The following is a 23,694-nucleotide window of genomic DNA, read 5'->3' as shown; positions in this document are numbered from 1 at the left end:
TTGCACGTTTGCCACTGCGATTCCTATCAAAAAAAAATCAGAAGAGCCATCTCAGGTTACAGCCTCTATTGCTGATTATCAGATTATGTGCTTTTCTTAATTCCCTTTTTATTCCCTCCTCTTCTGGCTTTTACTGGGCATGTTTCTATGAATGTTGGCAGCCCTCCTGTATCTTATCCAAGTATTCAGTCTTCATGTGTGAACCTGGATAGTGAGTTTCAGCAAACATTATTACATAGAATTATATAGAATATAAACAGGTCATTCAGCCTATCAGATCCATGCCAATGTTTCATAGAATCATAGAAAGTTACGGCACAGAAGAAGGCCATTCGACCCATCGTGTCCATGCTGGACGCAAAAGAGCTATCCAGCTTAATCCCATTTTCCAGCGCTTGGTCCGTAGCCCTGTAGGTTATGGCACTTCAAGTGCACATTAAAGAACTTTTTAAATAAGTTGAGGGTTTCTGCCTCTACCACCCTTTCAGGCAGTGAGTTCCAGACCCCCACCACCGACTGGGTGAAAAAATTTCTCCTCAGCTCCCCACTAATCCTTCTACAAATTACTTTAAATTTATGCTCCCTGGTCACTGATCCCTCTGCTAAGGGAAATAGGTCCTCCCTATCCACTCTATCTAGTCCCCTCATAATTTTATACACCTCAATTAAATCACTCCGAACCTCCTTGTTCCAAAGAAAACAACCCCAGCCTATCCAATCTTTTCTCAGAGCTAAAGTTCTCCAGCCCTGGCAACATCCTCGTAAATCTCCTCTGTATCCCCTTTAGTGCAATCACATCTTTCCTGTAATGTGGTGACCAGAACTGTACACAGTACTCGAGCTGCGGCTTAACCAATGTTTTATACAGTTCTAGCATAACCTCCCTGCTCTTATATTCTAAACCTCGGCTATTAAAGGAAAATATCCCATATGCGTTTTTAACTCCTTATCTACCTGTCCTGCTACCTTCAGGGATCTGTGGACATGCACTCCAAAGTCCCTCTGTTCCTCTACACCTCTCAGTATCCTCCCATTTATTGTGAATTCCCTTGCTTTGTTTGCCCTCCCAAATGCATTACCTCACACTTCTCCGGATTGAATTCCATTTGCCACTTTTCTGCCCACCTGACCAGTCCATTGATACCTTCTTGCAGTCAACAGTTTTCCTCCTCACTATCAACCACACGGCCAATTTTTGTATCATCTGCAAACTTCTTGATCAAGCACTCCCACATTCAAGTCCAAATCATTAATATATACCACAAAAAGCAAGGCACCCAGTACTGAGCCTTGCAGAACTGCACTGGAAACAGCCTTCCAGTCGCAAAAACACCCATCAACCATTAAGCTTTGCTTCCTGCCACTGAGCCAATTTTGGATCCATCTTGCCACTTTTTAACTTTTTTGACCAGTCTGCCATGTGGGACCTTGTCAAAGCCTTGCTAAAAATCCATGTACACTACGCGTTACCCTCATCGACCCTCCTTGTTACCTCCTCAAAAAATTAAATCAAGTTAGTCACACACAACCTTCCTTTAACAAATCCATGCTGACAGTCCTTGATTAACCCGTGCCTTTCTAAATGATGATTTAATGCTGTCCCTCAGAATTGATTCCAATAGTTTGCCTACCACCGAGGTTAGACTGACTGGCCTATAATTACTTGGTGTATCTCTTTCTCCCTTTTTAAACAATGGTACAATGTTAGCAATCCTCCAATCCTCTGGCACTATGCCTGTAGCCAGGGAGGATTGGAAAATGATGGTCAGAGCGTCCGCTATTTCCTCCCTTGCTACTTTTAACAGCCTGGGATACATTTCATCCGGGCCTGGCGATTTATCTACTTTCTAATATGCTATACCCGTTAATACTTCTTCTCTCACAATGTTTATCCCATCTAATATTTCATACTCCTCCTCCTCCTCCTCATCTACAATCTTTGCATCATCCCCCTCTTTTGCGAAAACAGATGCAAAGTATTAAGAACCTTACCCACATCTTCCACCTCCACATGTAGGTTACCTTTTTGGTCTCTAATAAGCCCTACTCTTTCCTTAGTTATCCCCTTGCTCTTTATGTATTTATAAAATATTTTTGGGTTTTCCTTCATTTTACTTGCCAGTATTTTTTCATGCCCTCGCTTTGCTTTCCTAATTTTCTTTTTAATTTTACCCCTTCACTTTCTATACTCTTCTAGGCTTTCTGCAGTATTGAGCTCTTGGTATCTGACATAAGCTTCCCTTTTTTTACCTTATCTTACCCTGTAAGCTCCTTGTCACCCAGGGTGCACTAGATTTGGGAGTCCCACCCTTTTTCTTTGTGGGAACATGTTTACTCTGCACCCCTTGAATCTTCCCCTTGAATGCCTCCCACTGCTCTGACACTGATTTACCTTCAAGATAGCTGTTTCCAGTCCACTTTTGCTAAATTACTTGTCAGCTTAGTAAAATTGGCCTTTCCCCAATTTAGAACTTTTACTCCTGTTCTGTCTCTGTCTGTTTCCATAACTATGCTAAATCTAACTGAATTATCATCACTACCACCAAAATGCTCTCGCACTGATACTCCTTCCACCTGCCCAGCTTCATTCCCTAAAACTAAATCCAGAACTGCCCCCTCTCTTGTTGGGCTTGCTACGTATTGGCTAAAAAAGTTCTCCTGAATTCAATTTAAGAATTCAGTGCCTTTTTCACTGATTGTATTCCCAGTTAATATTAGGGTAGTTGAAATTCTCTATTGTTTTTGCACTTCTCAGAAATTTGTCTACATATTTGCTCTTCTATCTCCCTCTGACTGGGGGTCTATAGTATACTCCCAGCAGTGTGACTGCCCCTTTTTTGTTCTTTAGCTCAACCCATATGGCCTCATTTGATGATCCTTCTAATATATCATCCCTCCTCAGGCTGTAATTGTTTCTTTAACCAATATTGCCACCCCCTTCCTTTTTTATCCCTTCTCTGTCTCGTCTGAAAACCCTGTAACCAGAAATGTTGAGCTGCCTTTCCTGCCCCTGTTTAAGCCATGTTTCTGTAATAGCTAAGATATTGTACTTTCACGTGTCTATCTGTGCCCTTAGCTCATCTGCCTTATTCACTACATTCCTTGCATTGAGGTATATACCATTAACCACTGCCAAATTCATTTGTTGTCTAGTTTCTAACCTTTGTTTCCTCCGCCTTCTAAACTCACTTACTAATTTTCTGCCTTCCATTTCCAGCTCTGCTTCTCTCCCTTCTGAATCTACGGTCAGGTTCCCATCCCACTGCCAAGCTAGTTTAAACCCTCCTCAACAGCACTAGCAAACCTTCCCATGAGGATACTGGTCCCTGTTGAGATGCAACCCATCCAGCTTGTACAGGTCCCACCTCCCCCAAAACCAGTCTATGTTCCACATGAGCCTCCTCCCTCCCTACTTCACCTAACCCTATCAGCATATCCTTTATTCCTTTCTCCCTCATGTGTTTTTCTAGCTTCCCTTTAAATGCATCTATGATATTCGCCTCAATCACTTCTTGTGGTAGCGTGCTCTACGTTAAATGGGAAACATTATGGCCGAGTCTGATTCTATCTTCAGTTAACCTAAACATGTCCACTTTCCAGCAGCGGCATTTGATAGCAATCAAGAGTAGAGAATCCGGGTATTTTTTCCCCCAATTCCTAGTGCAAGAACATCAGAGGTCAACAGGCAACTCAGCATAGAATTGGGGTTGAATCTGACCCTTCTGTTCTTTAGGATTTCATACACGCCACAAGATCGAAGAATATCATACTAAGCAATAAAACAGCAACACCTAACAAATGAGCATTAACACAAGGACACACTGAAGTGCCATTGCCCTTCACACTGTAGCTTGCAGCATGGATATACTCCCCCAACTGGAGGAGCAGTATATCTTCATCATGCAGCACCGAATTCCACAAAAGAACAAAGCAGCACTTTTGTCACGCAATAAAAAGGTAAGATCCAATAGTCATAATGAACTCTGCCTGTGCAGTACTGGGAAACTGAGGGCCACAGGCCAATCGACCTAGAATGTATTCTTCATTTACATGAATAATCTGGTCTTCCACTAATCAAGTTGGATAGCCATGAGCTTGTCTGGTATAACTGGGCTCAGCTCTCATTTCTGGCTCACTTGTGTTGGGCAATGGAACAATTTTATATTTCATGCACCCAGTATCACCATCAATCACTCCCCGCTCAGGTTTAGTACAGACCAGCTACACAGAAAAACTCCTTCTACTCTGCCCAATAATAGGCCTTACAGCAAACCTAAGAACAGCACCCTCTACTGCACCAATGTGGCTTTTTTTTTTCCATTTTCTACACTGGGCACCGTTGAGATTTCTAATGAGATTGTCAGGTTACTGCTGTACTGTAGGCAGTTTTGTGCTGCGAGCCTGCACCCCATTAGGAATAGAGTTGAAACTGCCTAACTTACTTTCACACAGGGTTCCTATAGGCAAGAGAGAGGCAAGTTTCATTCCCTCAACCTGGACTATAATTAAACCTTAGTCCCAAAGATAAAAGGCTGGCATACTAATATAAAGTGACACTGATGAACCATGTGTAACTGTGTTAGAAATGGCCATCAGTATAATTTGACAATTAATACTCCCATTTTGTCATGCTGGAGTTAACCCAGTCAATTTCTCCTGTGCTAGTATTTAATACAAGATACTGAAATCTTGTGCTTTGTTATTGTTCCAAGAGTGTATTTCTGATCTGTTAAAGAATATTTACCATTTTTCAGCCTTTCCAAATACAACCATGTAATTTTTTTCTTACCATTCGGTTAGACTATTAAAACATGTAATGAAGGTCAACTCCAATTTTCCAGTGACAACGTGATAACACAGAAAGGAAATTTCTACCATTCTCTGGGATCCATGAGTCACACCTAAAATCAAAGATAGAAATAATTACGCTCGCACAAAATGCACACAGTCTATTAAATTGCCTCAAAGCATGATTACAAGGATGTTTGCAGTAAGTTAAACAGAAGTTGCACATTGCTCAGTCAAGCTCTGTGCCAGCAATATGAAGGAGTAATGTGGGAACAATGCAATGGGGATGCATTTTTGAATTTGGGACTTACAGCACATTGTTGGGGCAAAATAAAGGAAGTTTTCCTCTGGATTTAACCTGTGCTGTATCTAACCTGGGAGATACTTGATGCTTGACCTCAGTGCCCAAAAATGGAACAGCTTTCTATGCCCCAGCACTAACATCCCACACTTTGATGAGCACAAAATTCACCAAAAAAATAAATAGTTAGGGATTGAAATCATAGTTTCCAATATTGGTAACAAACACATTAATGCAGCCATATGAAATTCCTCTGCTAGTTTAACAAAGGTGTTAATCGAGGCTAAACTTTTTGTTAAAATAGCAGAAAAGGAGTTTCAGATAAAAAAAATTAACATGTTCTTTATTAATAGCAACAGTGCCATTCCAATACATCAGAGTCTCTGATGAAGAGCCCTATATGCAGATTTAATAATTGACTTCTTCTGGTGGTGACACTACCAATGTGCGTTAATCCACCCTGTGTTTGTTTAGTGTACTGACATTTATCTAGCTGTTATACTGAGGTTATCTGAAGGCATCACAACACATTACAACAATACAAGATTGTATCCACAGAATACTTGATGTGGATTATATTAAGTGTCATACTGGTAAACACAACATAGTACAGTTCAAGTTAAGTACACATCACTGGGAAGAAAAGAATGTAGGAAGGTAGTAGTAGTGGAGTAATTCAATTGGCAATAAAGCAACGCATTATGGATATATCACAGGAGGGGGTCAACACAATATTTTATAATGGGCACAAGACGATAAACTCAGCATTAAAAAATTCACACGTAGTCAGAGGTTGATACTGCATTGTGTAATATTGGTAATGAAATTTCATATGAAATTCCTTAGTCCACTTTTTTTTAAGAAACAAATGTATTAACCCATTTAATGCTCTTGTTAAAATAGCAGACAGAGGAATTTCATGTGAATGTATTAATGTGTTCTTTATAATACACGGGATAATCTCCCATCCTGTGTAATAAATATTGACTCTGTTGATGTTTTCAAAAGGGAATCCAAGACTCATCAAAGAATAGATGGATGTGTGTTTGAAACAGGAACAAGATTACAGAGGGAATTAGCTGGGCTGAATTACCATTTCTTATCTCTACATTTCTTATGTTCATGTATTTTTTGGATGAGACTGATTTCCAAGTAGTGTTAAATCAGGGAGGGTTAAGAAGATCCCTGCTTTTGACATTGAAGGGTGTGCAGGATTTGTCCAATTAATCCATCTGTGTTGTTTCTGGTGCATGAAACCACATCAGTTAAACTAGTTATTTTACTTCCATTTGCCTACACAACATTACAATTAGAACTTGGAGTACAAATCCCAATTGTCTTGTGATATTTCAACATGATAAGGTATTTTAGAAGAGCATTATTTATTAATAATAAAAAACAGAAAATTCTGAAAATACAGTCCATTAGCATTGGTAAAGAGAATGGACCGGCTGAAGCTTCAACATAGACTGTTCTTCGGTTATCATATAATAATGTTTGTTACATAGGTGAGAAACGATCCTTGAAATTAAAATCTTTCGGTTTGGATTCAGGTGAGGCCTGAGTTAGGTGATTTCAGCTGAGGCAGTCTCACCAGCCTTGCCCGGGGGAAATGGGGAAAAAAAAGATAATTTCCTCTTCACTATCCATTGACTGCTGCTGAAAAATGTAAAGAATCTTACAACACCAGGTTATAGTCCAACAAATTTATTTGAACATCACAAGCTTTCGGAGGCTTTCTCCTTCGTCAGGTGACATTCACCTGACGAAGGAGAAAGCCTCCGAAAGCTTGTAATTTTCAAATAAATTTGTTGGACTATAACCTGGTGTTGTAAGATTCCTTACATTTGCCAACCCCAGTCTATCACCGGCATCTCCACATCATGGCTGAAAAATGTGTGTGTAAATATCAGGGGTAAAGGATGTGTTGGATGTATAAGATAATTGGAAATGTGTTTAGAGAAAACAGAATTACAATTTTATTATACGTAACACACCCAAGAAAATCTTCTCTCCAGATGAAATTTTAGTTGTGATACCCCCATGGTAAAATAGACTGCCGATACTTATTGTTTATGATCAAAGGTGAACAATGCTGACTTGAATGAGGTACTGGGAGGAGGGGCAATGCCCATGGAGCCTTTTTCCAGTGTGATTTAGCACCTTCAAGGGATATTAAAATGGAGGCCCGTGGACTCCTTGAAAGATTTCACTGACCGACCCACCTCCTGAGAGCGGGTTGGTCACAGCCCCTCGACCCGCCTCCGTTAAAACTGGAAGTGGGCGGGCTGGAGTCAGGTTTTACTTTTTTTAAAACAATTTTTACCTTTCCATCCGCCCCCAACCCACCTATTTGTGGGGTTAAAATTTACCCCATTGCCTCTCTGTTCCTACACTCCCTTTAAAATTGTCGTTTATATTGCCTCTCCTCATTCTTCCTACCAGAATGTATCACTGCGCACTTCTTTGAGTTAAATTTCATCTGCCATGTGTCTGCCCATTTCACCAGTCTGTCTATGTTTTCCTGAAGTCTGTTACTATCCTTCACATTGTTTAGTATATTTCCAAGTTTTGTGTCATCTGCAAACTTTGAAATTATACCCTGTAGACCCAAGTCCAGGTCATTAATATGTATGAAAAAGAGCAGTGGTCCTAATACTGACCCCTGGGGAACAGCAATTGGTTCTGCCCCCAATTGGTTCAGAAATGTGTAGCACTGCTTCAAAATATCAAATGGTGTGGTTGATAACTCTGATTGTAGCTTGACTTTAGTTGCATCTGTGCTCTGCTTCTGTGTATGGTTGGATCGAGTGACGAGTGTCACAAGCCATGGCTGTATCGGATACCCTTGATCTTCCTGGTGCCTTACTTCTGCTCTTGATTCCCCTTCAAATAAGAGTGGCACAGACAACTGCCTTAAAAAGACATTGTCCTGCATGAGTCGGTGCTGATGGTCACATACGATGTCTATATTGAAATTTTTAAAAGGTCTTCATATCATATAGGGTGCAGTATTGGTCACAGAGACTCGAAGTGCAACATGGGTACACACAAAGACCTTCAAGACTCTGGGAAAGCTAGCAATTTTTCAGAATTGTACTGCCTTCTCACGTTACTGCTGATGGTCACGCATGTGTGACTTCCTTGCTACCTCTATTGCCAACAAACTGGCTGACACTGCAGATGCCCTTTCTATTAGCCTGGAAGGAGCTGCTGGCATAAGAATTGAAGGCTGTGATAAGCTTCCTATTCCTATGTTTGAGGTTGTCTGAAGGTCTTCTTGGAGCAGATGATGCAGCTGAATAATTGTCTCCCTGCTAAAGTGAGCCAAACTCTTCTTTCCCTCAACAATTCTCTGTAATGGTCAATATAATCAAAAAGAGAATATTGTTCCTCTGGCTGGGAGGTTTATCTAACATCTGTCTCACACTCCTAGGCAGCTTACAGGAAAAACGATCATTTGATAGACATTTCCTCTAGTTTTCAACCCCTCTCTGTCACAAGTTTTCATTCCTCTATTTTGCCAATACTGCTATAGCCAGTGCTCCTCGAACCTTCCTCTCTTGTCCCTCCTAGGGTCTAAAATGCTATCCTATATGCTCTTGCTGCTCCATACATCTCAATATAGTGAAATCAAGTTTTGATGCACAAGGGGAGATACCACGATCCATGGTGCTTGCAGTGAATGCATTTCAGGAAAATCATGGGTGTGCAGCTTGTGATTTTCCATTCCAGAAAATCTCAGGCTGCACCTCAACAATTCCTTCAGCTGCATTCCTGGGAGTATGGGTTCATGGAATCATTTCTACAGTCTCCTACTATAACTCATTTTATCCCAGAGCCTCAAAACTATGGAACTCCCTTAATAGCCTCAGTCTTTCTTTCTGCTTGTTAAACCGAAATTTGGCATCATCAGCAGCAACCCTCAGGTAGGTCTTGGGAGGGGCAAAGGCTCTTGAGAGAAAAGGGGCGATAGAGAGAGGGGGGAGAAGTGATCGGGAGGGGGTTTAGAGATCAGGAGGAAGTCAAGTGGGAGCCGGCAACGGTCTTCAGCACTGCAGTGGACCCGGGAGGAGCATTCCTGCTCCTCCCGACTCCACATTCAGATTAGTAATTTTTAACAAACTTACCTTTTTGGTGGAGGCCTCTAGTGGTACCTTTGAGGACCGCTGGTTAGGTTGCATGTGGACCACGTCTTCCTGAAGGCTGCCAGCCTCGCGCCGGCTTTATTCAGGGAAGACCAATTTTACAAATGGGGCCTCAAACACGGCACGAGAACCCCTTTTTGCATATGCAAAGGTCCTAACTAGGGTTCCCAACCCTTCTGGAATGACCAGGAGCTTTCTGGAATTGGGGATTCCTCCCCCGAGTGCTGCCTCCAGCAGCTCAGGAGATCAGCTATTTAAATTTCCCGCCGCGGTGAACAGTCCCCCCCACCTCCCCTGCTCCTTGACATCACCGGCTGCTGTTGGAGAAGCCTCTGGCTTGGTGACTTCACCCGCAGAGAGCCACGGCATTCGGCGGAGTGGGGGTCCTCGGTTTCCCCTCTTCCCCAGCTCACGGGTGGCCTCCTGGTTCTTAGAGCTTATTGTACAATAGCTGCTGCCGCTAAACCACGAGCAGACACTCAACTACAGGGGATCCAGCCATTATAAAGTAAATGCAATAACATTTGTAGAATTCATTTGATCAGATGTCATGTGACCAGGCATCGCACGGTCAGTTGTCGTGGTCAGAATGACACGTGATCAAACCCCCAGGAACGCCTCCAACCAGAGTTGGCAAACCTAGGCCTAATGCCTGGACGCCTTCATTATCTGCCTTTACTAATATGGTGGGTAGCACGTGCCACTCGCAATATTGGATAATTTAGCACCCATTTTTCACCTGTTAAACAGGTACAGCATCAACCAAATTGTAGACTAATTTACGAGAGGGATTATATTTTTAAAAATCTTTAATTTTAGTATTTATTTTATCTTTAATTCATTCTTTCCCTAAAACAATGGTCGGAAATATTTGAGGTACACACCAACCTTTGACATCCCCATTATGTGACAATAATATAGCAACTTTGACATAGCAAGACATCCACAAAGAGAGGGAACAGACACTGAATAGCAGTCAAGGGAGGTGACTGATTTTATCTCATATATCTAGCACTAATACTTGTATTTTATTTCTTCTTGAATGAAATCAAGCATTCCCAAATTATCATGTTTACTGAAGTGGAACATCAGGGCCAGCTATGTTTAGCCCTAGTTGAAATATATTCTTTCCTTGCCCTGTTAAAAGTTCCTTGACCTAATTATAGAAGAAGCAAAGTCCAGCTGCCATCTGACACTGTCACCTGTCGTCAGCTCCTCATGGTGCTAGGCTCAAGACTGTCACAAACTTAACACTTATTTTCAATCACTTTTGTACTGTGATTGAAAAATAAATGAATATGTACCACCAACAGTATGATAGTTTCAGAGCTATTACCAAAAGTTTAGAAAAGTATCATATTTGATGCAATGTCTTGGAAAGGAATGTAACTTTTACTTGAATGTGGCTCATACATTGAGTTGGGGCTGAATGTGGGAATGTTTTGCTTCCTGAAATAATGCTACCATGTAACCTGGATTCCTTTAAGTAAGTCAGCTTTTAATATAGTGTTGGTCTCTCTTTCCCTCTTCGCTTTTTGGACAATTTTTGACTTCATGAAGTACACCGAATTACATCAGAATGCCTTGGCTAAATTATAGTTAGATACATGAATATTAAACAGAGACCTCTGGGTAGTACAATAAGATATCACATCATTCTTTCATTTCTGAGCTGGAATCTAGTTCAGAGTGATAGGGGACCATTCAGTCCATCAGCTGTAAGGTTCCTGGAAGTCTATTAAGAATACAAAGCAGAAAATGAGAAGAGGCCATTCAATCAATCAAACCCATTCCTTCCATGGAACATTTACAATCCATTCTGCTGTGAATTCTACCTAACACATTTAATGTACAGAGAAAAGGTTCTACAAAGTTCTTCCTTATTCCTGCAATGGAGTGTCTATTGAAACTCAAGAATATTTACCCAACCTTACATTATACATCTAGAGTAGTTGCCTTCCTTGACCTGACATTTCCTTAGTTCCAGCAGCTCATGAACTATCATGTTTCAAACATTTGGTCATCTCTATCTGTACTTATCCTTCTAACTCTCAATCACATTCCTCACCAGATATCCATCATTCTTTTAAAAGGTTTTAATTAACACATTATCAATGGCTTAAGTGGGAGCATTATTCTGCATACCCTTCTGACTTGCTTAAGGCTTTTTTAGTTTAATATACTCACATTCTGCTTTTTCTGCACTCTCGGTCCAAGATATATTTGGGTGTGTGGGCTAGTTAAGTTTGCCCAGTAATGTACCCTCGCCCACCATAGCATTTTAGAGATTACCTGATGGACAATGGGGTGGGATTTCCTAGATCTTTTCCTGGAATTGACAGGACAGTGCAAGAGGTTGCACTGTCTTGTGGATAGAATGAGCACTGATGTGCCTGAGGGCCTTTTTACCCTTCTTTTCACATGTTCATGTTACAGATTACCTGTTAACATCAGGTATGCATTCCTCTCAACATCTTGGAGACTATTACAATTGAATAGAATTATCCCCACCATAATAGGTGGTTGTTCTGTTAGGCCATTAGAGAAGGGATGATAAATAGTTTAATTTCCTAAATCATTGTAGACATTAGAATAGTTAGCTCATTAACACATTTCCCATTCCCCCCTTCCTCCTCCTCCTCCTTCACCCGCCCCAGTCCCGCCTCACTCCTCCTCTGTCTCACTGCTGGAGTCTGTGGTTTTCTTTTTAAACCTATGCAAATGCACTTTGTTTTTAAAAAAAAACCCTTAAACATAATTCCTTTCTAAATCCTTTCCATGAAGAGGGTGGGGGAGCAAAAATGCTGAAACATGATGCTCAACATTATGGCTCCTTTTACGGGAGGAGTGTGGACATCGGGAGCACTTTTAAAGACTGAGTCTCATGACTATTCCAATTGGTGTGCAACGTTTGTGCATTGCATCAATCCTAATGGCAAGGAGACTAGAAAGTTTTGTACAATTGGACAAATTATTTAATTAAGCAATCTTTACTAAAATGGAGTTGTCTCCCATCCCAATTCCATAGTAAAACCTTCAACTTTCTGTATTTATTCTGATATACTCTGAACAATGTATAGAAAACAGATTCAAGTGAAGCACTTTAGCACTCAAGTGGTTACTGGTATATTTTGGGCTATTTTGGTGCATTCTACCATTCGATTTTTCACTTCAATAGCAATTGGAATTGATGCATGAGATCAAATGGCGCTAAAATGTTCAAATAAGCAGGTAGCAATCAATCTGGAGGTCAATATTAAATGCATGACAGTAGCTTGTCTGTTTGCCTTTTAAACAAATTCAATTAAGCTTTTTTATACTTATGTAGAATATTCTCAAGATAATTATGCATGTGGAAGGCTATTTGGCCCATCTTAATTCATCCATCCAGAAAGATGCTAAAGTTCCCCAATTGTAGTATCCAATTGTTTCTTAAATGATTTCAGGGTTTCTGCCTCCACCATTCTAAATGGAAGTCTATTCCACACATTGGTCACTTATTATGTATAGAAGAATTTCCTGATATCAGTCCTAAAATTATGTTTTACTGTTTCACCGTGTTGCCTTGACTTACTCCCACAAATTAATTTAATGTAACGTTCTGGGTTTATTTTTTTCCATTCCCTTAACAATCTTATATACTCCTATTAGGTCACCTCTTAGATGTCTCCTTTTCAGGCTGAAAAGTTCAAGTTTCTCCTGTCTTTCCTTATAACTCAGATCTCTGGCACCAGGGATCAGCCCGTGAATCCTCTCTGCACTGCTTTAGTCTCTGCTGTTGTACTTTTTTCTAGGTCTCTCTTTGCCCCTGTGACCACTCTTTGAACTCAATTTTGCATTTTCTTGTATTCATTCCAGTGAACCCCTTCCCCTTTCTTCCTGCAGGATTTAGAGAAGTAATTTCCCCTCTTTATCTCACTTTTAATTTGTTTGTTAATCCATTTGGGATCACATTTGTTTCATTTGAGCTTATTGATGTCTACTGTGTATTTATCCTGCATGTTCAACATTATACATTTAAAGGTGCTCTACTTTACTTCTACTAAATGTTGCTGAACAACCATTTCCTTTAGTTGTTCCCTCATTTCATTCAACTTAGCGCTTTTAAATTATATATCTGACTCCTGGTCTAAAGTATTTTTGACTCCCAGCTCATGTTAAACCTGATAATTTTGTGATCGGTGCTACAACTTCCATTTCATGTATATTTTGTGCATCATTTATGAATACCAGATTAAGATCAGCAGTGCTTCTCGTGGCTTCCTTGACGCATTGAGTCGCGAAGCAGTTACACGTTACATTTACCAACTCTGACTCTAAACCACTTGGGTTTTCCCATTATATATTAGGTTGATTGAAATCTCACATTAAAATAACTTCCCTGTTCTCACTTACCCTTCCTATCTCTTCAAAGAGCAAATTGTCCTCCTTCTTATGCTGACATGATGGTCTACAGCATAACCCTAGTGTTAGCTTGGATTTTTCTGCATTTCCACTGGAGTTATCCTGATTGTCTGTGGTAACTTCGTCGGAAGATCTGCAGAAACCCTAGAGGAATGGTGTAAACGGCATTTAGGCTGTTTCTCTGAGGTTTCCGTGGATCGTCTACCAAAGTTAGACGATTGGGAGAAGCTCCGTGGAAATTAAACCTCAAAATGTCCAATTAGATTAGTTCATTTTGTAGCTTTCTAGCTCCCACAAGATTGAGACACCATGCAGGATATCTGAAATATTCTGCACTATCAACTCCAACTACCGCTGATAATACAATTGAAACAGGGTCAGTGTAATAATGTACATTATAAAATCAAAAGATTCCTTACTCCAATCCAGATAAATGAATTTTACTGGACAAAAACAATTCTGCTCAGTCCTATTGTACAGAATTCCAGTATACGAAACTGCTCCCCATTCACTCCCTTGTACAGAATTCCAATGAACCAAACTGCTTCCCATTGAATACCAGGGTACAGAATTCCAAGGGAGAAAACCCCTTCCCATTCACTTCTACTGTAAAGAATTCAATATACTTACCAATTTTAGTATTCAATTTGATTGATTTTTAAATAAAAATGTCTGTTATGGTTCAGTGTTTCTTTGCTTTTGAATTGAGTTGCTTTTGAAATGATTCTTTTTACAAGGGAACTAAGATTCACCAATCATATTTTTCTGGTAGTTTATAGCACCAGTCCTCTATTAGTCAGGAATAATGTACTGGTATAATAAGGTGAAATAGGCAAGAACAAGTTTCTAACAAGGCTGGCTTTATTATCTCTAAGGCTACCAATTCCAGAAATGTGCTTATATCAAGATTGTGTGTGTGTGGAATTGACTCCATAGAAGTAATTTTCAACGTCCGCACTGCTGGCAGGGAGCCTCGACCATCAGCAGCAGGTATCAGAAATTTGGACGTGTGCTGCCCACAATTTGGGTAATTGTAGGGGGCATGCACTGAATTTTGAATTTGCAATAAGGCAAGGCTCTTTTGTGGCAGCACAGACTTGTAAAATTATCCTTGAAATATATACACGATCATGTACTTGACCCTTAAATTCCTAGTCCATCTCCATAACGCTGCAGGATCTTTTGTTTATTTGAGGGTTCCAAGAAGGACACTGGCAAATCCCACATGAAATTTCCAGGCCACATGTTTAGTTTCAGTATCCATCAATGTTCCTGGGGAATGGTCTTCAAGATTGATATATATGGAGGGGCTAGGGATAGATACAAGTCAAGTTCTTTTCCAAGTTCTTTGTTCTGTTCTCAAAGCACATGACATCCCCAAAGCTTTAAAAAGGATGGTCATGTGGGGAGGGATTGGAGGACCCTAAATTCAACATAGGACCCAACGAAAAATGGCCCAGATGCCTTGTGATCCCCAGCCATCTCACTGCAGACAGTTCAAGTTCCTGGCATTTCAACCTGCTTGTCACAAATGGGAATGAATTTAAGAACATAAGAAATAGGAGCAGGAGTAGGCCAATCGGCCCCTCGAGCCTGCTCCGCCATTCAATAAGATCATGGCTGATCTGATCGTAACCTCAAATCTAAATTCATGTCCAATTTCCTGCCCGTTCCCCGTAACCCCTAATTCCCTTTACTTCTAGGAAACTGTCGATTTCTGTTTTAAATTTATTTAATGATGTAGCTTCCACAGCTTCCTGGGGCAGCAAATTCCACAGACCTACTACCCTCTGAGTGAAGAAGTTTCTCCTCATCTCAGTTTTGAAAGAGCAGCCCCTTATTCTAAGATTATGCCCCCTTGTTCTAGTTTCACCCATCCTTGGGAACATCCTTACCGCATCCACCCGATCAAGCCCCTTCACAATCTTATATGTTTCAATAAGATCGCCTCTCATTCTTCTGAACTCCAATGAGTAGAGTCCCAATCTACTCAACCTCTCCTCATATGTCCACCCCTTCATCCCCGGGATTAACCGAGTGAATCTTCTTTGTACTGCCTCGAGAGCAAGTATGTCTTTTCTTAAGTATGGACACCAAAACTGGATGCAGTATTCCAGGTGCGGTCTCACCAATACCTTATATAACTGCAGCAATACCTCCCTGTTTTTATATTCTATCCCCCTAGCAATAAAAGCCAACATTCCGTTGGCCTTCTTGATCACCTGCTGCACCTGCATACTAACTTTTTGATTTTCTTGCACTAGGACCCCCAGATCCCTTTGTACTGCAGTACTTAATTTGCACTATAGCAGTTAAAACCTATGATTTTTTTAGAAACAGGAAGAGACCATTCGGGCCAACAGACCTGATCCTTTCTCAGAAATCAGCTTCACAACCACACCTACCCACCTTCTCAGTCTCTTCTTTCCAGAATTGTATCTAGTCATGTTCTGAACCCATTTATACTCTCCACTTTAACTGCCTTCCACAGTAACTTACTATAAAACTATATTATTCTTTGGGTGGAAAAAAGTACATTTTGATTTCTCTTCTAACTCCTAACTTCCTAATTTTAAACCTGTGTCCCCTGATCTTTGAAATCATAACGAGCAACTTGTCTCAATGTTGCCAATTTCATTCACATCTTGAAAATTTCATAGAAGGCTCCCCCAGTGGCTCAGCAAGTCCATCCAGTCAGTAACCGGGACATGGAAACCTGGGAGGTTCCAAGTTCGATCCCCAGTCTGTGCTGACTTAACTGATCTCAACCGAAGGAGCAGCATGGGGCACTACAATTCACTTCCGATTCCCATGGGTAAACAAAATGAGAACCAACCAAAGTTCCCACTCCTGATCGTCATTCAACGGCCGCTGCTGAAGTTGCACGTGTGGAGCTTTGGTGAAAAAAGGGTCGGGCTCAGCAGTGACTTTTCCCCTCTGCCCATGGCCAAATACTCTACCAAAACTCAACATAAAGATTCACACTTGGAGTATGCCCACTTAAGCAATGTGCCACAGGGTGACCATTTACCATGGAACGGTACCTACCCCAGCAGCCGTCAACACAATTGTGGGAAGATAATTGACTGGAAAAGGAAAACTTCAATTTCTGGCCACACTTCAGCCCGACACTTCTGATCCTTGGCCACCCAGTACGGAGGGGGTGGGACAAGTCGGTGGACCTTCTTGTGGACGTGCTCCTGGGCCTGGCGAAAACTGCCATTCACAGGTCTAGGATGAGCTCTGGCTGCCTGCCTCTCCTTCACAGTCTAGTCCGGCCTGGGTGGCCTTGAAGAGGGAACATCCAGTGCCCACCGGTATGCTTGGAGCCTTCCACGACCGGTGGTTACCACAAGGCATAGAGTGTCTTATCGACACCGATAATAATCTTATGATTTAAATTATGAGTTTATTTTAGGTTAATTAGATTTTACATTTAATGATATTAGTGGTATCTCTTCAGTTTGAGGGGGGCACTTGTACAGTTGCCTTTCTGTTAGTGACATGGGGACAACCCAGCATCGCCCCTATTAGTTTATTTAAAATAGGCAAAAAGATCACTTAAAAGTTTATTTCTATTTTTAACTTAATCCGGTGTGAAATGCGTCTGGTTAGAAGAACAATTCACAGATTAACAGCTGGGAATGTGAGACCGAGTATCTCGATCCTACTGCTGCAGACTCCATGCAGTGTACAGAATGTAACCTAGTTGCATCAGTCAAAAGGATTCATATGTGGTAATTGAAAGTAAGTCAAAAAGAAAGAAGATAGAGGGAAGCTTTTTAACACAAAAGAAAATAAAGTTGCTCAATAAATGACCAGGGAAGGTCATTGAAGCAGACAGTATAATTAGGATTGGGAGATAATTTCTTGAAAGAATAGATTGAGAGATATGATGGTTTGGTAGGGTTTATCGGTAAAAAGGAGCCGGCCTGCATGTCTAATGTTGTCAATTGTAATGTTACTTTTTTTTTAACTAGGGCGAAAGTCATGCTTCTAAATTCTTACAGCAAAAACACCTTATCACATCTCAAAGTGCTACATATACAATGAATTGGATTACTTTGAAGGATACTGGCTTTTGTTATGTAAGCAAGCATGGCAGCTACTTGTGCATAGTAATATCCACACAAAGCAATAAGATGAAAGATTAGTTAAGTAAAAAGGAAGAACTGCAAATCATACAATCTTATAGCACAGAAGGAGGCCATTCGGCCCATCTTGCCTGTGCCGGCTCTTTGAAAGAGCTATGCAATTAGTTCCACTCTCTTGCTCTTTCCCCATAGCCTTCCAATTTTTTCCTTTTCAAGTATTTATCCAATTCCTTTTTGAAAGTTACGATTGAATCTGCTTCCACCACCCTTTCAGGCAGTGCATTCCAGACCAAATGCTGGAAATCTGAATTAAAAAACAGGGACTAACACATTAGGATGTTTCGGGTGTGTACCCTCCATCAAAACGAGATGAAGGGTACACACCTGGAATATCATAATCTGTCTTTTCTCTTTACAGATGCAGACTCTCCAACTGTGTATTTCCAGCATTTTCTGATTTTATTTTTAAAAAGACCAGTCAGTCTGTGTTTTGGTGGTATAAAAACAGAATATGCTGGAAATACTCAGCAAGTCAGGCAGCATCTAGAGAGAGAGTTAACATTTCAGATCGATGACCTTTCGTCAAAACTGGAAGAAGTTAAAGATTTAACAGGTTTTAAGCAAGTACACAGCCAGGCAAAGGGAAAGAACAATAGGGAAGGTCTGTGATAGGGTGGAGGGCAGGAGTGATTAAATGTCAAAAGGGATGATGATGTAAGGCAAGGAGGGTAGTAATGGGACAAGTAAAGAAACAAAAGATGGGTCTAGAGGAGCTGTAAATAGCAACATCAGAACCATTACCAGCACCTGCTGTCTGAAAAAATGGGAGCAGTGGTTTATGATCTGAAGTTATTGAAAGCAATCTGTTTTGTTGATGTTGGTTGAAGGAGGAATGTTGTTCAGGACATAAGGAGAACTCTCCATCCTTCTTGAGGAGTGTCATAGGATTTTTAACATTCACCTGAATCATCAAAACAGGCAGACAGACCTCAGTTTAATGCCTCATCTAAAGGACAACTCCTCTGACAATGCAACACCCCCTCAATACTACATTGGAGAGTCAGCCTACATTATGAACCCCTACATTAGATAATTGCATGCCTAGCACTAATAATAATGCATTTTATTTACCAACTTTGCTTTGCTTTAAATTTTTCCACTTAAAATCAGGTAGTTCAGAAACACTATTTCTAACAGGCACTTGGAATGAATGAATCCTGATGAGAAATCCCTGATCAAATCCTATTTCTTTTCGTGGCAAATTGAACTTGTTTTTAAAGGAGGACTGTCTTCTTGGTAAAATGAGTTGCATTTCATTGTACTAAGTTTGGAAATAAAACTGTGTAATGGAACCATGGGTAATGCTGAGATGTTGCTCTGTTAGGAGCCATTTCTGTGCTCCCCTGAAAAATTATTTCATTAAAAACATCCCTTGAAATGAAAAATTCATTAAGATTTTTGTGAAAACCTCACTGCAACAGTTTATAGTGTACCCAGCTTTCTGGAAATCAGTACAGAGAATGGAGGTAAAAAAACAGGCTTCTCCAGAACCTCAGCCTCCTGCAGAGCTCCCTTTAAACATAATAATGTTCCTTGTACAAAAAAACTCCTATATCCAAGCAACAGAAAAGGTTTCCATAATAGTAATAGTAGTCTCCCCTGATGGGTTTATCTAGCAAATAGCCGAGCCAAGCAAGCCCCAGGAAGGTCTCAGATTCAATCCGCTATCTGCGCTGAGTTAGTTGATTTCTGTCAGGACAAAGATAGGGGTGCTTCAGTTGGTCTCAGTGCCCCGATCTAGAAAAATAAATTGCAGGGGTTTCCACTCTGACTGTTGGAAGTGTGCCAGAAAGGTTTGGGCTCAGTTGGGGGCTTTCTGTGGTTAAGGGTCACACACAAGGAATGGTTAATTTACTACAGTAATGGGAAGATGATCAGTACAGGTAGAACCGAACTTTAAAAAAAAACTCGTGTGGGCAATTTACTTGGGGATTCTCCCGATCACCGCAGTACCTTCGCGGAACCCTGGATAGATGCGTAAAAGAGGGTTCCGCCAATCCTTTACTGAAGTTACAACGGACGTTCGGGAGAACCCCCGAGGAAACTCTTAGCGTTGATGCCTTAAGGGAAAGACGGAAAGTTGGTGGACAAACTCAGAAAGGGAAAAAAAACAAGAGAGCACAACAGCTTTAACAGAACTTTACTAATAATGGTTCTACAATTAGGCAGAAAGACTGATCAATGCATCAACTACCTGGCTGTAGATTCACAGAATTGTTCCTTTTCATATTGGCTTCAGTTTTTGTGATAATTTTTGTTTATGTTTTCCCAATTTTCTCCCCTCCTCTGCTGATTTGATGCTGAGTTATCATATCATAGGTGCCAGAATTGCTCTGGTTACTTCAGTTCAGTACCCACTCTTCATGAATGAGCCCAGACAGTATCATCAGCAGGTTGTTCAAACGTGGAGAGCAGCACAGCCTAGCCTAATCCTGTCCTCACTGGAAGTCACACGCATTAAGGGTTACCGAACCAAAGCGTATGGATGGAGTTAAGATACAGATCAGCCATGATCTAATTGAATGGTAGAACAGGCTCGAGGGCCTGACAGGTATGTGGAGTTCTGAGTGACCAATACAATTTAATTTCTGTAATTTAATCGAGCTTCCAGGAATGCCAGACAGTCCATTAGTCTTGCTAGTTGCTAAACTCATTATTACCTAGCAATAAGTCTTCTTCACAGATCCTGGGGTCTGAAATGTCTCTTTTAATGAGAAATATTATAAGTTTTCTCCATAATCAGCAATCCACTAAACAAATCATGGGACCTCAGAACTTTGAAACATGCAAATTCTGAAAGTACAATTTCATTAGAAAGACTTGCATTTATATAGCACCTTTCACATCCTCAGGCTGTCCCAAAGTGCTTCACTGCCAATGAAGCACTTTTGAAGTGTAGTCGTTGTTGTAATGTGGGGAAACGTGGCAGCCAATTTGTGCAAAGCAAGGTCCCACAAGCAGCAATGAGATAGATAATCAGTTTTTTGTGATGTTAGCTGAAGGACAAATGTTGGACAAGATAGTTGGAGAACTCCTCTGCTCTTCTTCAAATAGTCTCATGGTATCTTTTACGTCCACCCGAAAGGACAGACGTCGCATCTGAAAGACGGCACCTCCGGCTGTGCAGCACTCCCTCAGTACTGCACTGACGTGTCAACTTTGATTATGTGCTCAAGTCTCTGGAGCAGTGCTTGAGCCTACAACCATCTGATTGAGAAGTGAGGGTTGCCACTGAGTCAAGAGGCAAGAGTGTTATCCCTGAGCCAAGAGGCATTATCAGGTCATTGTTACAGAAAAAATGGGTGTTTTCTCACTTTTTGCTAAAATTTGGATAGGGTGGAAATTCACCTGGACTTGTTGCCGGGCCCAGACTCAGCGGCACGTACCCCAACCAGGAGGCCCGGAGCCGGCCTGAAATTGGGCCTCATTAACATTAAATGCGTGAGCTGCATGTCGAATGTTGGGCCGCTTGCCTTGCCGACAGTGGCTCGATGGGTAAGTCCCAGGAGAGGGGTTGGAGTGGGCAACGGGGGGAGCGGTGATCCGAACAACTGTGGAGTCGGTGGGGGGGGGAGCACTCTTGCTCCTCTTGGCTCCATAGGAAGGTTCTTTTTTTAAAAAAATACCTTTTATTGGCAGCTGCTGCGGCCGTTGAAGAATCCTGATCGAGGCAGGCCCGGCACATGCTCTGCTCATCAGAAATGAATTTCCCAGAAGGGCCCTTAAACAGACAGCAGGCCTCTAATTAACATCTGCAAAGGGCCTTTCGCCTGCTCTAGATGATCATCCAGGACGTCTAAAAAAATGGGACCGACGAATTTAGCAGTTTCCTGAACATATACGCACAGACTGGGCCCTGCCACTGCTATATAACGTTCACCTGAGGAAGGAGGAAGCCTCCGAAAGCTTGTGAATTTAAAATAAAATTGCTGGACTATAACTTGGTGTTGTAAAATTGTTTACAACTGCTATATTTGTCAGCCTTGCGCCCATTTTATATCTCCAAATTCTACCGCGCATTTCTTAGTTTTGCATGGAATTCATCCATTCACTTGAATAACAGCCTGATTACTAACAGATATGAAGAACAAGGGAAAGAAGATGTGATACAGAAGTTCAGTACTGCCACTTATATTATTATTGGATACCATGATCAGCAGCAATATAATCAGCTTATGTTTTCAAACCAAAATGACCTCCCAGGACTGTACAACGGAGAATGAGACCAGTGTCACTCATTCAGAACAGGCCTGTTTGATACACCTATCAATACGTTTATTACAATAATTTGTCAAACAGCTATTTTATATTTCTAGCTTTGGACAAGGGCAGCAGGCACATGGGAACAACACCACCTTCACGTTCCCCTCCAACTTGGAAATATATCGCCGATCCTTCATCGTCGCTGGGTCAAAATCCTGGAACTCTCTTCCTAACAGCACTGTGGGAGAACCGTCACCACACGGACTGCAGCGGTTCAAGAAGGCGGCTCACCACCACCTTCTTGAGGGCAATTAGGGATGGGCAATAAATGCCGGCCTCGCCAGCGACGCCCACATCCCATGAACGAATAAAAAAAACAATTGTGACTCATTTTTATTATTTAACAAAATATGTTTCATTGTCACAACGCTGACTGATAACAGGGACACTGTTTAATTTCTACCTTTGATAGTTAAATGAAGACTGCTGAAGAGAGGATATATCAATAACACTGGCTGGACTCCAATTTGCATATGGAACTGTAATATATTTTAGGCAAGTAATTTATTATCACTCAGATCAGCATTTTCACTGCCTCTGGGACTTTTTATGCAAAATTGTGATATTCAGCTAGCAAATCGCACTACACACGATAAGTGATGAGATTCGTGAGATTCTTGATGGAATATTGCCCAAGTCATCTGTCCCGTCGATATATTGTGTATCTAAAATTGTGCATTTGACATTTCACTGTTAATAATTAAAAATCTACACAGATAAAAGACTGCAATACTTGATTTTCCTTTTTAATATTTTATGATTTAAACCTATTTTTAAAATAAGGCAGAACATAAGACCAGCAACTTAAATATTAAAAATTATATTGGTGCACGGCACTTTCAAAACAATTAAAAGTTCATAAGATCTACAGATTTGTGACTGTCACTTTTACATTAGTCTCATTTAAATCAAATGGATTCTAATCTGCATTTACAGCGTATTGACTGTACCTATTTTGTCTTATCTCTGGCCTTTCCTATCCCAAATTAGGTTCACTTATTAAATTACATAACACGATCACATAAAAGCACCCTTGGGCTTTCTCTTTTTCCAGTCTCTATTCTTGATTTTTTTTAAGCGAACAAGGCTAAAGTAAACGGCATTTACCTGCAGCTTTTCAGAGAGTGTTTGAAATGCTTGCTGCAGCTTGCAGATCCCGGTTATTTCGCTCAGTGAGATTTGCTGCTCAGATCCTCGGACTGGAGGCTGGAGAGCTCATCCTGCACTAGCCCGTACCCTCCTGCAGCTGGAAGGGACAAGCTAACCTATGCCCAAAATAAAAATCGCCTGTGGTGTTTAGTGCTTGGACATTTACTAAAGAGCCCTTACTCCATACAGGGCTGGTATGCCGGCTCTCTAATTCAGGGCGTGTTTCCCTTTCCCCCATTAGTTTTGTAACATTACCCAGAGACAACGAGCTTCTTTTAAATCTGATCTGGGAAGACTGACTCCTATTGGTTTGGGACCTGATATTACACCGTCACCACTTCATGTGTGTTTGTGTGTGTATATGGGGGGATGGGGGCGGGGTGTTTGTGTGTAGGGGGAGGGAGTGAGTGTAGGGGGATTGAGTGAGTTGTGTAGGGGAGGGAGTGAGTGTGTGTGTAGGGGAGGGAGTGAGTGAGTGTGAGTGTAA

The 23,694-nt window shown here is 41.1% G+C and overlaps 1 protein-coding gene across 1 annotated transcript in view; it reads right to left on the bottom strand.

The window, feature by feature from the left end:
- prr33 (proline rich 33) overlaps window positions 1-23,448 on the bottom strand; it is a 33,678-nt gene extending 10,230 nt beyond the window's left edge. Inside the window, exons 1-2 of the mRNA XM_067993830.1 lie at window positions 23,166-23,448; window positions 4,790-4,901 (exon numbers count right to left, since the gene is read on the bottom strand). Of these exons, the coding sequence (XP_067849931.1) occupies window positions 4,790-4,792 (3 nt within the window). The 5' untranslated portion in view covers window positions 4,793-4,901; window positions 23,166-23,448. The remainder of the gene's footprint in view (window positions 1-4,789; window positions 4,902-23,165) is intronic.
- Window positions 23,449-23,694: the final 246 nt, after the last annotated feature.

Source organism: Heptranchias perlo, chromosome 12 (assembly GCF_035084215.1).
Source record: "Heptranchias perlo isolate sHepPer1 chromosome 12, sHepPer1.hap1, whole genome shotgun sequence".
In the NCBI taxonomy this organism is placed as follows: domain Eukaryota; kingdom Metazoa; phylum Chordata; class Chondrichthyes; order Hexanchiformes; family Hexanchidae; genus Heptranchias; species Heptranchias perlo.
The sequence above is the reverse complement of the archived record's forward strand: the minus strand, read 5'-3'. Positions and strand labels throughout refer to the sequence as shown.